The sequence below is a fragment of the Pectinophora gossypiella genome, chromosome 18 (genome assembly GCF_024362695.1).
Source record: "Pectinophora gossypiella chromosome 18, ilPecGoss1.1, whole genome shotgun sequence".
NCBI lineage: Eukaryota > Metazoa > Arthropoda > Insecta > Lepidoptera > Gelechiidae > Pectinophora > Pectinophora gossypiella.
The window spans coordinates 10643190-10660587 of record NC_065421.1 but is presented as its reverse complement, the minus strand read 5'-3'; the positions used below and the strand labels follow the sequence as shown (position 1 = coordinate 10660587).

Here is a 17398-nt window from a genome sequence, read left to right as displayed (position 1 = left end):
GAGTTTCCATTGCCCATAATCGATGATGTTATTGACAAGTTAAGGGGGGCCAAGGTGTTTAGTGTGTTGGACTTAAAGAATGGGTTTTTCCACCTAAAGGTCAGTGAGGAATCAGTTAGTTATACATCATTCGTAACACACAGTGGTCAGTTTGAGTTTTTACGTGCCCCATTTGGGTTGTCCATTTGTCCGAAGACATTTATGAGGTTTGTCACTATAATATTCAGGGAGCTAATAGCTCAGGGCATTTTATTGATATTTATTGATGATATAATCATTCCAGCTCAGGATGAGAGGCAAGGACTTGAGAGACTACGAATGATGTTGAGCGTAGCTTCACGATATGGACTACAAATGAACTGGAAAAAGGCCAAGCTGCTACAGCGAGAAATTGAATACCTTGGGCATATTGTGAAGGATGGAGAGGTGAGACCAGGTACAGATAAAGTGGACGCCGTGCTCAGATATCCTGAACCAAAAACAGTTAAGCAGTTACAAAGCTTCATAGGACTTACAGGCTATTTCAGAAAATACATAGAAAATTATGCAATGATCGCTAAGCCTTTAACTAACCTGTTAAAAAATGATCAGGAGTTTCTATTTGCAGAAGAACAACGAGTAGCTTTTGAAAAATTAAAATACATGCTGGCAAGTGGCCCTGTATTGAAAATATATGACCCGAAGTTGAGAACGGAGTTGCACACAGATGCCTCAAGTATTGCCCTAGCGGCAATTCTCATGCAGTATCATCCAGGTTCCGGACTACATCCAGTACAGTATATGAGCCGAACTACTAATGACACTCAAAGTCGATACTCTAGCTACGAACTGGAAGCATTAGCCGTTGTAGAGGGAGTAAAAAAGTTTAGACATTACCTTTACGGTATACATTTCAAGATTATAACCGATTGTAAAGCATTTGAGTTGACGCTTAAGAAAAAGGATGTAACACCCAAAGTAGCAAGATGGGTCATGATGTTGGACGAGTATGATTTCGAGGTGGAACATAGAAGTGGGTCTAGAATGAGGCATGTAGACGCTCTAAGCCGTACACCCTTGGTAGCAGTAATAACTTTGAACGATGGCATTAGATTGGCTCAGGACAAGGACGATGGCTTAATGGCAATTAAGGAAATTCTTAAAGGAGGTGCTTATGAGGATTATTCGTTGGACAACGGTGTGTTATACAAAGGAATGCAGAAACAGCTAGTGATACCCAGATCTATGGAGAAAGAAATTATAAGAAAAGTGCACAGCAATGGTCACTTTGGAAAACTTAAAATGAAAGAATTGTTAAGCAGAGATTACTATATACGCGATGTAGATAATAAAATTGAAGAATTTATACTATCTTGTGTGCCATGTTTATTATCAATGAGGAAAGAAGGAAAACAGGAGGGATTCCTTAACCCAATTGAAAAAGAAAGTATCCCCTTTGATACACTACATTTGGATCACATTGGACCACTCACAGAAACGAAGAAGCAGTATAATTACATATTAACCATCATAGATGCATTTACAAAGTTTGTGTGGTTATTTCCGGTTAGGACTACGACGAGTCATGAAACTATAAGTAAGCTTCAATTGCACCAGAACATCTTTGGGAACCCACGTAGGATGATAACGGATCGTGGTACAGCTTTTACAAGTAAAGAGTTTGAGGACTATTGTGAGGAGGAAAATATACTTCATGTGAAAATAACCACTGGAGTACCACGAGGTAATGGTCAGGTGGAACGCGTACACCGAATAATAATACCAGTGTTAACCAAATTATCAGTTGAAAGCCCAGGATTATGGTACCGGCATGTTGGGAGGGTGCAAAGAGCCTTAAATAGCACATATCAAAGGACCATTAACACTACCCCATTTGAGCTGCTGATTGGTAGTAAGATGAGGAACAAGGAAGACCTGGAAATTTTACAATTATTAGAGAAAGAACACACACTTCAATATAATGAAAATAGAGAGAATATTAGACTACAAGCAAGGGAACAAATATTAAAAGTGCAAGAGGAAAATAGAAAGACATACAACAGGAAGAGGAAGGAGAGTACTACCTATAAGGAAGGAGATCTAGTACTAGTAAAGCGAACTCAGTTCGGCCCAGGGCTCAAACTGAAACCTAAGTACCTTGGTCCATACAAAGTAACCAAGTGTAAGCGTAATGACAGATACGATGTGGAAAAATTTGATAGTTCTTTAGAGGGACCAATCAGAACATCGAGCTCGGCCGATCAGATGAAGAAGTGGCCTCAATATGGTGACCAGGAGACTTTAGACTCTTGAGGGCTATGAAGTTCTGTCCTAGATAGCACAGAGGTATTTTTTTATTTTTTTTATTCAATATGTTTTTATGTTTCAGTCATGGTGTCCTCGTCATTAAATGGTGATATCATTCAGAACTTAGGCATTAACTTGTAGTGGAGGTTTTTCTAGTATGTTTTTAAAGATTTAAAGTTGAAAAGGATGTACTTATAGCATAGTTAATTGTAAACTGTCAGGATTGTGTTATGTAAGAGTTTTCACGATGTTTAGAGATAAGGAAGTTTTTAGCAGTTAAGGTTGGTTTAGATTAAGATGTTTTGATTTATATAAAAAATATTAGAGGCATGCTTGGGGACAAGCATGAGAGCAGGATGGCCGAATGTGGGATTTGGCGTGTAACGGAACGTAAGGTGAGTGAAAGGGAAGGATGATAGTGTGCGAGAGAGAGGAGAGAGGCGAGGGAGGAAGGACGATTGGAAGGACGGTTACGGAGGACTTGGAGAAAATAAAATAAACGACGGAAACGAATTCGGAGCTTTTCCTTTCATATCCCTACAATAATTTATGTTTTATTAACATTGCCAAAAGGCGCAAATCAGATTTCGAAAAATTTCAGATACCTACGTCAGTTAGTGAACTCACGTCACGTAACTTTACTCAGTCAAGTTGTGAATGTCGTCAGACGCATTTCTCCAATAAACTTAATTTAATACCTAGTATTGTATTTAGGATATAAATAATAAGTATGCCTCATTTTGAATGGATGTCGCGGATATCAAATTCCGTTTTTCGAATATACTTAAGTATATTCCTATATTAAAACTTTTCCCAACACAGAAAATATACGCAATGTAAAATAAACTCCAAACTAACTACCCCATAAGGGATATACCGTGAAGATAAATAGTCACTCACCGTATTCCAGTTACATTTTCAGCCACTTCTATTTTCAGTATTTCAATTTGAGTCTTCTCAGCACAGCGTCTTCCTAAAGACTGACTGTTTGACTGTAAATTATAACATGGTTGAGTTTTATAAATATTTATTAGCAGACTGGTCAAGGAGTTATGGTAATAAGCCTAGGTATTGTCCAGAAACTGGTTTCTTTCAGATAAATTAGGGGTGAACATATGAGAACCACGATTATTTTACATTTAAAACTCCACCCTTTCGCTTTTATGCCCTTAACTTTTGGATTAAAATTCGCGTAGTTTTTAAATTGTGGATGGTAAAAGATAGGTTAGTTATAAGTAAAGGTGTGTGCATACAAAATGAGATAGGTGATGCTGTGTCCTTTTGAAGGGAGTGTTCGATTTGAACTCTTGCCCGTTGACCCTGGGCATCCATAATGTCGTGGGATACTATCCCTGATGGGATTCTGTGGGAATCTTACGAAAGGGTCGTTGGAAGACTCTGGAACGTTTATAAGATTTTTATTTACTTAAAAAACTTTTTGAATTTAAGTATTTAATTTAATTATTTAAGATCGCTCGCTGATAATCATATTCGTAAATAAAACCAAGTTGTTAATTTTATTATATAAATATTTGATATCGCATAACATAAGACACAATTACATTTAAATAGAGTCTAATTGGAATAATTGGGTAGTTTCCTAGGGCAAAGATAAATTATTAATTTCTGATTAATAAATGAAGACACTTTAGGACTCTGTCGCACTCACATATTTGACATTTAGTGAGACTTACAGTTCAATTTGTCAAAAAAGTTAATGTGACATGGTACCAAAGTGTATACATATTAATGCTCGTGACCGTACACATATACAGGCTATTATGCAACCTCCACGGCCGGGTGAAATAGGTTGTGAAGCGCAAAGGAGACGCCGACGAAGACGATTAGCGAGAGGAAATGAACGTGAACAGAGGAGGGCGGCCCTCCGCACTCCGTCTGTAGCGACCTGTATTGTGGAGGTACTGTAGTGTTCTAGAATATTCTACATTTATATAATGGACATATATCCCCGAGAAATGCGTTCCGGAGTTATGTGGCTTATCCTGTATTCGGCTGGTTTTTCCTTCACAGGTTGGAAGGTCAGGCAGTCGCTTCTGTAACAAAACCGGACCTGTCAAATCTTCAGGTTAGGTAAGCAGACCCTATGAAAACGGGATGACTAGGGTGGTGATGATGATGATGGGCTGGTTTTCTTAAAATTTACAGAAAAAAAAAAATATTATGTGGTCAGCGGTGAATTGAAACATCGTGAGATAACTCACATTCCTGCGTTTCGGAGGTATATGACTTAACCCATAACTGGCTGGTTTACTTCAGGTTGGAAGATCAGACAGCCAGACAGTCGTTTCAGTAAAAAACCTGTAAAATTTTCAGTTTAGGTAAGCGGGCCCTGTGAAAACGGGGTAACTCTAGAGAGATGATAATATAATGAACATTTATAAATAAAGACAACTTACAACCACTGATGACATGAAGTTCTAAACTGGGAGTTAAAAACGTCACATCGAAGCAATTCGTCTAAAAAAGCAATATTGCTATTTGAGATTTGTGTGCATTGCGCACTTACTTTTATATGCGCAAATGTCAAATTGCAATATTGCTTTTTTAGATGAATTGCTTCGATGTGAAATTATTTCAGTGGGTACTAGATGTTATCTTTACTTTGTTTTATAAAATATTTAATGGCATTTATATTACAATTGTAGTGTATTGATATTGCTATCCTTGTCTCGGGCGCATACGTCATCTGAATACAGAGCAAGACAAACAGTCAGTCAATGCAGGACGGTCTGCCTGTACAGAGTGATGGTGTGTTGGCGAGCCAAATCATGGCAGTATACAAAAGGTGTACTCTACATATGTGGCGACGAGGATAAAGACCGTAAGTAAACCTTGAAAAAGGAGGGAAAGGTATGTGGATTTACTATATTTGTCCAGAAACAGTGAAAACTTTACGATTCTGCATTATAGAGATGAGGGTTATTGCTCTTTAATTTATTCCATTATGGAAGGGCATGAGATTAGAGTATATACAGCCTATTCTGTTGCGGAAGATATAGTGGAAAAAATAACCCGGTTAGGCGGTTACTGGATTACGTAATTTTAAAATAACGACATGTATATAAATAAATTATTATAAGTACCTACTTGTGTTTTAATTTGTAATTGACCTGTGTCACATGACAGTTGATGAATTAAAACTCGTGATTTTAATTTAATTTAATTTTGTATTTTTTTTTTACATTCGGGCGGGAAATATATAATAAAAAAATAATAACTTTGGTTTTCCTTTTTCATGTTTTCTTTTCCCTCCAAAATACTTCAAATTGAATGTAAATGTGTTCTTAGCGAATGAATTTTAATTATATTTCTAACTGATTACTACTGGTGTTTTCTGTGAAGAATCCTGTTCCGACGAGTGTTCCAGGTAAGATAATAATTAATATGTATCAGATATATTATACAAAATGTAATCCCACATGAAAACTGAGAAACGGGTTTTGTGGAGTTCTCATTGTGAAACTTTGAATAAAGATAATTTGAAGTACCTAATTAAGTACCCTATTTTGCAGTAATTTAGGGTATGTAATTTAAGTTTAATGTTATAATAGTAATTCACTACAAAGTATAAATTAAATAAACAAGATCAACTATTGGAAACATTTTCCAGACATACTTACTAATTATTTTAGTATGGGCACCTATCATTGAATTGATCAGTATAAATTTATCTCCTAAATTGAATTAGATCTGAAGACATTCGGATTTCGGACTTGAAAATGGTTGATACATGTAGACAAGTACTTAAATGTGTTTTATTGAATTAACTTAGTTAGTAAAGACTAACGGAAGGAACCTCATGTATGGGTACATAATCATTAAATTGATTGTCAACAAAGACAAGGTTGTTTCATTAAATTGACTATTAGCAAAGACTAATACAAACGGAAGTAGCATCATGTATGGGTGCATATCATTAAATTGATTGTCAAGAAAGACTTACTAAGGTGTTTCATTAAATTGACTATTAGCAAAGACTAATACAAACGGAAGTAGCCTCATGAATGGGTGCATATCATTAAATTGATTGTCAACAAAGACTTACTAAGGTGTTTCATTAAATTGACTATTAGCAAAGACTAATACAAACGGAAGTAACCTCATGTATGAGTAAATATCATTAAATTGATTGTCAGCAAAGGCTGTGGTGTTTCATTAAATTGACTTTTAGCATAGCATATACATGAACGGAACTATGACCTTATATTTTATGGGTGTATATGAGTACTCCATTGGAGTAGAAAAGTGTACATTAAATTGTTTATGACAAAGTTTCGGTTTAGATAATTAATCTTTTGGTGACCATCATCATAACATTTGTATTTATATTCAAATGTGTAATTAGATGGCATTTGATTTCAGATTGTCCACAATCAAAATGGCTTTGGCTTTGACTTTGGACAAATTTGATTGCGATGGTGAACCAAGCTCCGTAGTATCCAGATGGGAGCGGTGGAAGAGAGCGTTATACATCTACCTGGAAGCCGCTAATATCACAGATACTGAAAAAAAAAAGAGCAAACTTGTTGCATTTTGGCGGGCTAGATTTACAAGAAATATTCTACAACATACCAGATGCCAATGTGACAACTAGAGGGGGTACGGATGTATTTGCAGTTGCCATATCTAGACTGGATGATTATTTTGCTCCAAAACAAAATAAAGTATATGAAAGGCATTTGTTCCGGCTGCTCAAGCAAGAGCCCAATGAGAAATTTGAAAAGTTTTTAGTAAGATTGAGACAGCAAGCCAACAAATGTCAGTTTCAAGACAGAAATGACAATATAATTGATCAAATTGTTGAGAAGTGTGCATCTATTGAACTGCGAAAGAAAATCCTGCAAATGGGAGATGATGTGACTCTAGAAAGAATTATTAAAGAAGCTAATTCACTAGAATCAGTCAACATGCAGTTAGAAGGGTTTGATTCAGTAAACAAGACAATGCAAGGTATCAATAAGATCTTCACTAAAGCTAATAATACCTATGGAACCAGCACTATGCACAAAACAAAGCTGAAAATACAGACGAATTGTGGGAGATGCGGTAATCGAAACCACGGACCTAGCAGTCCATTATGCCCTGCTAGAAATAAAGACTGTCTTAAATGTGGTCTTGTGGGACATTTTAGACAGTACTGCAAAACTAAACAGCCATTGAAAAGGAAACTTGAAGCGGAACGACATACTGAAGGAAAAAAAAAGGCTAAAGTGAATGATAAGCAAGATGACATAAACCAGGTAGATGAACTAGAGAAAATATCAAAAAATATAGAATCTGAGACACCTCACTATGTTTTCCACATAGATGATGACGATGAGTTTGAATGTATGATTGGAGGAGTCAATGTTACTATGCTAGTAGATTCCGGCTGTAAACAAAATCTTATTATGGAGGAAACTTGGAATAAGATGAAAACTAAGAAAGTGACAGTGGATAAGCAGATTCCGAATCCTGATGTGAAATTTATGGCATATGGTAGCAATGTACCATTAGAAATCAAAGGTTCTTTTGAAGCAAACATACAAGTTGGAGGCAGTACGAAAAAAGCAACGTTTTACGTTATCAAGAACGGAACACGGAATTTGCTAGGAAAGTTGACGGCAATGGCTTTGGGCATTCTCAAAATTGGATTAAACTTAGAAGAAATCAATCAGCTAGACATTTCGACATTTCCTAAGTTAAAGGACGTGTTAATTGAACTGCCAATTGATGATTCTGTAACACCTATTTCTCAGCCATACAGGTACCTAAAATAATTGTAATAAAATAACAATAAATATAATAATTAATAATAAATGCTAAGATAGATTGTTTAGTTAATTTAGTGGTTTTGTTCAATTTGATTTAAGTATAATAAAGAAAAACGTATTGTTAATTTTTATTGTTTTAATCTTAGGAGGATTCCGATACCTATTGAAGACAAAGTTGCAGCGAAAATAGACGAGTTAGCTAGAAGAGATATTATTGAAGAGGTTAGAGGTTCTTCTAAATGGGTCTCTCCAATAGTACCCATTTTAAAAGATAATGGGGATGTACGTATATGTATCGATATGCGGCGAGCAAATGAAGCAATTGTGCGTGAAAATCATCCTTTGCCTACTATGGATAAATTACTACCAAAAGTACGAGAAGCAAAATTTTTCACTAGACTCGATATAAAAGACGCTTTTCACCAGATTGAGATTGATCCACATTCTCGATATATAACGACATTCATCACGAGTAAAGGACTATACCAATACAAACGTCTGATGTTTGGTATATCATGCGCTCCAGAAATCTTTCAAAAGACACTGGAAAGAATATTAGTAGGTTGCGATGGAGTTATTAACTTTATCGACGACATCTTAATATTCGGGAAAGATCTTGCCGAGCATGATAGAAGATTAGAAAAAGTCATGAAGGTATTGAAAGAAAATAATGTGATGTTGAACAAAGATAAATGTCGTTATAGATTGAAGAAAGTAAGTTTTTTGGGACATGAGTTGTCAGAGCATGGAATAAGGCCATTAGAAAAATATATTTCTACTGTTCAGCAATTTAGACCCCCCACAACTGTTGGAGAAATTCGTAGCTTTCTGGGACTTATAAATTTTGTCAGTAAATGGATACCCAATGTAGCGACATTAACCGAACCCCTGAAAGAATTATTGAGAAATAAACACGGTGATAATTTTGATATTACGAATGGATGGGGGGAAAACCAGCGACAAAGCTTTAATGCTTTAAAGTCTGCACTCACTAACGTGACGACTTTGGGCTATTATAACGTTAAAGACCGCACAATTGTAGTGGCGGACGCCAGCTCAGTAGGACTTGGAAGTGTCCTGATTCAAGTGGATGGACACGGCCCACGAGTCATTGCTTATGGCCATAAAACTCTGACAGATTGCGAACGCCGTTATTGTCAGACTGAAAAGGAAGCCTTGGCCCTCGTATGGGCTATCGAACACTTTCATATATTTCTGTATGGCAAACAATTTGAATTGGTCACAGATCATAAGCCACTAGAAGTGATATTTGGAATCAGATCAAAACCGTGTGCGAGAATTGAAAGATGGGTTTTGCGCTTGCAATCTTATAATTATAAGGTGGTTTATCGTCCGGGCAAAACGAATATCGCCGATCCGTTTTCACGATTGTGTAATGAACCAAAGTCTGGGCACACTGCTACAAGGGACAACTACGTTCACCAAATCGTGGAAAATAGTTTACCAGTAGCAGTTTCCCTCACAGAAATCATGCGGTGCTCCTCAGAGGACCAGGAGATCTTAAAAGTAAAAGATGGTGTTTATAATAGTAACTGGCACGAGGATGTCAAATTGTTCAAAATCTTCCAAGACGAACTCTGTTTTTACGAGGGAATTTTACTGCGAGGAACGAGAATCGTGGTTCCGGAGTCACTTCGTGAACGAGTGTTAAAGGCAGCCCACGAAGGACACCCTGGCATAGTAGGAATGAAGGCTAGGCTAAGGACAAAAGTATGGTGGCCAAAATGTGACAAAGATGCTGAAACCATGGTGAAATCATGCAAAGGTTGCACTTTAGTATCAGGACCAAATCCGCCGCATCCTTTAAAGCGAAGAGAATTGCCAGAAGAACCATGGATGGATGTAGCGGTGGATCTGATGGGCCCACTTCCTAGTGGTGATTATTTATTCGTCATTGTCGACTACTACAGTCGCTATAAAGAAATTAAAATATGTCGGAAAATAACCACCGTGGAAGTGGTAACCCACCTGAAAGAAATTTTCAGTCGTTTAGGGAATCCAGCCTCGATCACTGCCGATAACGGCAAGCAATTTTGTAGTGAGGAGTTCAAGTCTTTCTGTACCCAAAGAAATATAGTCCTTTTCAACACCGTACCCTACTGGCCCCAACAAAATGGAGAAGTTGAGCGCCAAAATCGTGACATTTTAAAAAGGCTCAAAATTAGCCAAGTCGAAAAGAAAAACTGGCGAGAATCATTACTGGATTACCTAATGATGTACAATAGCACACCACATACAGTGACCGGAAAAACTCCGTCGGAGTTATTTTTTAAACGAAGATTTAGAGATAAGTTACCCATGATTAATGACATTCATGGAAAACCACAGGAAGGAGACTTGGAAATGAGAGACAGGGATCGTGTAAATAAAGAGAAAGGTAAAATATATTCGGACCGGAAGAGAAAAGCAGAAAGATGTACTTTAGAAGCTGGTGATAAAGTATATGTCAAACAGATGAGCAAGGATAATAAATTGAGTCTCAATTATGATTCTACACCTCATACTGTAAGGAAAAGTCATGGGGGAGATATATTAGTTGAAAATGACGAAACAGGACAGATATGTAGAAGAAACATAGTACATTTGAAAAGAGTAGAAGGGCAATGGAAGGTTTGTAATGAAAATGAAAGTGAGCAGAGAGAAGAGAAAGAAGGTGATGGAAATCAGGAAAGCATAGTTAGTGGCTAAGGGTCAAATATTCAAAATACTTATATTTTGTGGTCTAGCAAATGTCTTGAATATTGTTGTTGTAAAATAGAACAAAATTAAAGCATTTGTTTTAAATATTGTTGTTTTAAAGAATAATTAAATAAAATTAAAATAAGGAAGGGATGTAGTGTATTGATATTGCTATCCTTGTCTCGGGCGCATACGTCATCTGAATACAGAGCAAGACAAACAGTCAGTCAATGCAGGACGGTCTGCCTGTACAGAGTGATGGTGTGTTGGCGAGCCAAATCATGGCAGTATACAAAAGGTGTACTCTACAACAATGTCGCACTGGTTCAAGATAAATTATGAAATTCTGATTACTAGATAAAGACAGATCTAAAAGTAACTAAAAACATTTTCTTTTTTCTATTTAAATTATTTACGAATTTTATTTTATAATAATAAGTCAGACTTTTTGTCACGTTTCTCCATGACGTCACAATGTGCTTTTTTATACAAATTCCATAGTAATTTAGCGTTTTGACGTTTAGTAAAACTAAAAAGTATCGGCGTCCGAAGGACGTAATATACAATCCCGAGGACCCGATTACTCTAGCCATAGAGGCAGCCAATCAGCTCGCGACACCAAACACTTCAGGACCCCGATACCGACCCCGCCGGCGTGAATTCGATGAATTCAATATTTCCAATCCCGCGGGATCTCGAATTTGCGATCTCGAGTCGGGATTGCGTTCCCTAGTTGTGAGTTGTGACCTTATATTATGTTTTATTATCTATGTACTTAAATACTAATCGCTGTATCTCACAGTTTAGCCCGCAAACTTTCTCTTCTCTCGCCTAAGGCGTCGCGTAGATAAACACTTTATGTGCCGCCACATTTTACGTGCTCCGCACCGTTGTGTGCAGATCACTTAGCCGATACCACGGCTATTGCTTACATACAACTTTGATTGCTGTTTGACTTGTTATTGTGTAAGTTTTAATGTGTTTTTATAAATAAGTAGATAGTGTGAGGTGGGGGAAAGACTAGAAGAAAAAATAACCATAATAAAGACTATAAAGAACCGGAGAGTTGATTGGCCACCGGATACGACACGATTCGTTTATAAAAAAACATCGTAGAAGAAAAAAATTAAGGAAAGAGAGGAAGGCGTAGATCAAGGAGAACGTTGAGTTTTCTGTTAGACCAACGTGGTAGGTGAGTGAGCCGTATCGCCGTCTGTAATGGTCGAGATTACTGTGTAAGTGAAAACTGCACTTAAGATAAATTAATAACTCATTGATGTAAGTCCGGTACCGGGATTCGAACCGTCGCTCCCCGTTTGAGAAGCAAGCCGCTGTACCACAGGACCGTAATGACTATTACTTATTGTGTGTGGAAATTGCAAGGATATCGTGCCTACGTTCCATTTGAAGCTATCGCAGTGACGATAAAAATAAAGCATAGTATAAAGCAAGACATAGACGGCGCGGTCGAGCGTGCCCACGCTCCGCCGCGCAACCGGGGCGCACGCACCCTGCGTGCCGTGTCGTTCAACCTGCAAGGAATATGCCTTCTGTAGTCATAGTATACGCAGAACCGTAGGCCAACTTTATAATATACTACAGTCTTCTATCGTGTGGGTTGTGAGGTGGAGTACCAACCTCATCAATCCTGGTGTCAGGATTACTATTGGGCCGCCAATAGCCCCTGACATGGCTTATGTAACGACTACTTACATCAGTAAGTAGTAACAGTGACCAACGACTTAACGTGCCTTTCGCAGCACGGATCATCTTACTTTCGGACAATTAGGTGATCCGCCTGTAATGTCCTAACCAAACTAGAGACTACAAAGTAATTTTTGTGATATGTCCCCACCGGGAATTGAACCCTGGACCTTCGGATCGTGAGCCTCGCCATAGTAAATTCTTACAACTACTTCCGCGGTCCACTTTTTTTTTCTTTCAGTGCCACCGGACCGTTCCTCAATGAATATCATGCTAGGTAAAATCTCCCATCTCTTTCTCTCGCTTTCACAACACAACATAATATTGTATATACGTCAATCACTCGGAGGGGATATAGATGGAGTATACTCCACCTTGCTCGTCCATTGCGGGTTGGTAGGTGTGTTTAAAAAAAACAAATATAGAAATGTGACGACTACTCGTTGGGTCACACTATCAATCTATACAGTGGAAAGATGGTTACTGTGGCAAACTGGTATATCTAAATATGTAAGTAGTATATGCGTGAGTAGTGTGATAATAGGTAACCGGCTTCACACGTGAGAATTTACAAACAATATAAGTTATCTACGCCAGTCGCGCTTCGACCAATAGCCGTTTGACGTCCATCTACGTAAATAGCATTTGTATCATTTATTGGTCCAAGCGCTCGATATAATTCGCGCAGCGCGCGACGCGGTTGTCATGTAGACCCGGCAGGTGTTTGTATGGAGTTAACATGCTGCTCTTATTTTACTACGCCTCTAGTAAGATATAAATGTGATAGAATGACCTGATAGTGCAGATTACGTCATCGATACGCAGAATATAGAATAAGTGAAGGGGTTGGAATGTACCCTCTACATACAATACAATACACTTTATTGCATAAAAAATACATGCTTTTTTATTTGTTTCAGAAGTTAGCCACCAGGCTCACTTCTCTTGTACGTAAAGAAAATTGTTTAGTTATATCTATTTAACCACTTATAAAATATAAATATAAGTTCGTAACCATCCTCCCAATGAGGGTAGTCAGAGGTAGAGCATAGAGCATCGCGTGATCGTATTAGGTACCCACGTTTCACAGAGTTATATTGTACCAACGTGATAAGTAGCTTTAAGATTTTAATTATTTATTTAGTTTTAATTAGACACAGGCACTGGATTGAAAATACATACATAAACTCACGCCTATTTCCCACCGGGGTAAGCCGAGACTATGGAATTCCATTTGCTTCGATCTTGACACACTCCTCTTGTTTCCTCCACATTCATCAATCGTTTCATACACGCACGCCGGTTCAGAGTAGATCGTACTAAACCTTTTCTAAGGGCAGCTTAACTTTTAATAACATTCTATCTACTCAGCCTGTATCCACCCACTGCTGGGTATAGCCCTCCTTTCTTTCTCACCACCCTTTCATTTGCTTTTCGGCGTACATCACAATGTCATCCTTTTTTGTAGTATTTGCTGCAAATGGCATAAAATACTCGGCCGGATAAATGGGGAACTCTGAGGGCTCTCCGCGAACGGCTCAGGGCGTCGCCTGAGAGGAAAATATTTGAAAGTATTAATCGACCCTGGCGTGTCGATAGTGATAAGCGCTGAATGAGGGAAATCATCAACCACACCGGCGGGGTCGGTATCGGGGTTCTGAAGTGTTTGTTTTCGCGAGCTGATTGGCCGCCTCTATGGCTTGAGTAATCGGATCTTCGGGATCGTATATCGATCGGACGCCGATACTTTTCGGTATACGTTGTCATCCGACAAATAACATTAAGTAATTATTTTTTAAAAAATATGCCTGAATTGATGGATTACTGCGGATAGGTATGTCGGATCTTTTTCATTCAACTGATAAGATTGATGTCGAATTTTAATCACTGACATGTGAGATTTTACGCTGTCACGGTGACTATACCCCAATAGGGGTAGTCAGAAGTACATCTATCGCAAGATGAACTAAGATAAACCGAGCTTTCTGTTAGACCAATGTGATAGGTCGCCGTCTATAATGGCCGAGCCAACTATGTTAGTGAAAACTGCACTAAAGATACATTAATAACTCATTGGTACAGGTCCGGTTCGAACCGGCGCTTCCCGTTTGAGTAGCAAGCTGGTGAACCGCAGGATTACCACAATTACTAAGAAGTTTAACAGTAGGTATTCTATATTCAATCCACTAATTAAAAAAAAATCTTATCCACTATATAAACCAGAGAATTAAACTAATATTCAAAACAAGAGCTAATCAAATAGGATGAAGACAAACGGGCGGGTGGGCTTGTATCGCAGGTGGCCAGCTAAACGCAACTACTAAATTAGTTATACCAAGTTAGTGGCGGGGTAACTGGATTCCTCCCAACTTTCGCGCGCTAGATAATGATCTTCGCTGCGTGGGTGCCGCGGTTGCCGGCGAGCGGGCGCAAGCCGCGGTTGGAACGCTCGTTTGTAACATGGAAGTGTTGAGATGTACACCTGCTGTTGGTAGGTTTTATTCAGTCATCTTATTTCAATAGCCAATGTTGTCCCACTGTTAATCTTGTTAATGGAAAATGAAAAATAGTTCATTTTAATATAAACCAGCTAAAATATATTCAGCTTTTTTATGTTCTTAGGAAAGACAATTGTCAGACAAGACATGCAAACACACAAAATAATGCAAAAAAGCTGTAAGTATAAAATTGATTATTTCGTAGTAGTAGTGTAATAATTACTAATTAAGAGTACAGTTTGGACGTAAAACAAAAGAGCATTATTAAATAGTATTTGCATCTTGAATTATTATTTTGATACCTTAAATAAAGTTATACTTTACATAAAGTAATAAGAATTTATAAAACAGAATCCGTAACTACTTTGTTGTCGATCGTAGCTAACGTAGCAAATGCTACGCCGTAATATCGTAGCTGTAAACGACACACGTAAATTTTTTCATAATGGATTTTATACTTTTTATAAATTATAATATTCAATCTCCTCAGTTTACAAGAATTTTTATGTGTTATTTTTCTGTTTTTTTTTCTGTCTTTTTTCTTTCTATTAAAATTTTCGCTTTTGTTTTAGGTATTTTCCTTTTCTTTGGTGTAATTATTTCGTAAAAGTGTCATACATTTAATTTTCTTTTTTATTTCCGCCCACTCACTGCCGACTATTTACAGTGGCGTTTGTTCATAGTCATCGAATTTTGGGTTAATTCCAGCGCACCTCGTAACAAAAATGTGTACTAAGTTCCGACAAACATACTGTCAAAACTGCTTTGGTATTTCCTACAAATTGTTAATTAATAAACTGCACTCGAATACCGACAACTACGTATTTATTATGCCGACTGTATATTTTGATAATAAACAATAAATTATTTGCATGTTATTATTTGAAACTGGGCTAAGTGGTGTGGCTGCAAATTTTACTATCGACGACTTGTGGCTATCTCATCGTGATCGGTTTGATTTTGTATGTTTTTTGTTATGAATAGGATATGTTTGTCTTTGTATGTAAGCTTTATCGGCCTTAGAAATAACCTGGTGTAACTTTTTATACCGATCATAACCCGTTATTATTATATTTGTACAAATTTTTCCTGTACCCAAAGGTTGCCTGGAAGAAATTGCTGCATGAGCAATAAGGCCGCCTGTTTTGATTTTCTGTATATGTTGTCTTTATCTCTTTATTTTGTGTTTATTGTGCTCAATTAAGTATTTTATCTATCTAAGTTTTTTCTTAAGTGACTTATTGTAGATTTGCCGCAGATGGCACTAATTACTTGGCCGGAATATCTATCTAAGAATAAGCAAAACTACTAATAAACTCGGAATAACTTATACCTCAGCGTAACGTCTCATACTATCGCTAAACCAGCCCTCAGCCTGGTTTAATTTCGGAATACCTAAAGCTCACTGACATTGACGGATGTGATTTTATGGTTCGATCAGGGATTTTTTAAATTATCTCTCCTTATTATCGGCTTATACCAGGTTTATCTATTCCTAGTACAATCTTGAAATAAGGATGGTAAAGTCAGTTTTTATTTGTAAAGCCGTATGTGTATAACCATATCGTGTATGATATGAAGAACGTGATTAATTGAGCTCCGAGCGAACAACTATTACAACTTTATGTCAGGCAGGGGAGCGAAACAGTTTTGTGGTTCTCTTCCATTTTAAATTGTAATTAACGGTAAGTATTATACGGCACGTCACACATTATATTACATTATTGTGTTGTTACATGGATATATAATATATTATCTGTTAAATTGATTGTGATATATTGAGATAGTAGGAGATTTCTAGTGTTTATTAAATGTCTTATTTTCAGATCAAATCAAATCAAATATACTGCACAGAACTAAAGGAGAATGGGCGAATCTGGTCCAAGAACCTCCACTGATGAGACTTATATGTAATGAAAGCTTATGCTTTCTCTATGAATCTGGCAAAGTCCTATCAGATTCTGTCCCGGGGTTCTTTTTTTACGGCCATGTTTGTCCTGGCTAAAAATGTGATAAAATACAGTGGGAGCTAAAATCGACTCAAGATTTGTTGCTGGATAACTAAGTCTACATAAATAATTATGTATCATATTGTATATCATTTTAAAGAGGATCTTTTCCAGAATCCGAAACATAAAAAAAAAACAAAAAAAAATGTTTTTGTAAGCGAATTATAGTCAATTTATATCTGCAGCGCCATTGTTTCTCGGTAGCTAAGTTCAAGTTTCATGCCTTTTACCCATTCCAAAAGTATCTTACCGATTTTTTTTATATTGCTTCCGGAATTTGATCTGAGTGATAATAACAAGAAAAATAAATAAACACCTCTCCGATAGAGACCGACTAAGCTATTGCCTATTGCAAGAAATCGTCATCATTAGCAAGTCATTACGGTATTGCATATTATAAGCTTATCAGCAACTTGGAACTTGGTCC

The 17398-nt window shown here is 37.2% G+C and overlaps 1 protein-coding gene across 1 annotated transcript; it reads left to right on the top strand.

The window, feature by feature from the left end:
- Nucleotides 1-6685: 6685 nt before the first annotated feature.
- LOC126375092 (uncharacterized protein K02A2.6-like) lies at nt 6686-10769 on the top strand. The gene is made up of 4 exons (XM_050021935.1): nt 6686-6725; nt 6853-8053; nt 8207-8342; nt 8487-10769. The coding sequence occupies exons 1-4, from the start codon at nt 6686-6688 to the stop codon at nt 10767-10769; spliced, it is 3660 nt and encodes a 1219-aa protein (XP_049877892.1).
- Nucleotides 10770-17398: the final 6629 nt, after the last annotated feature.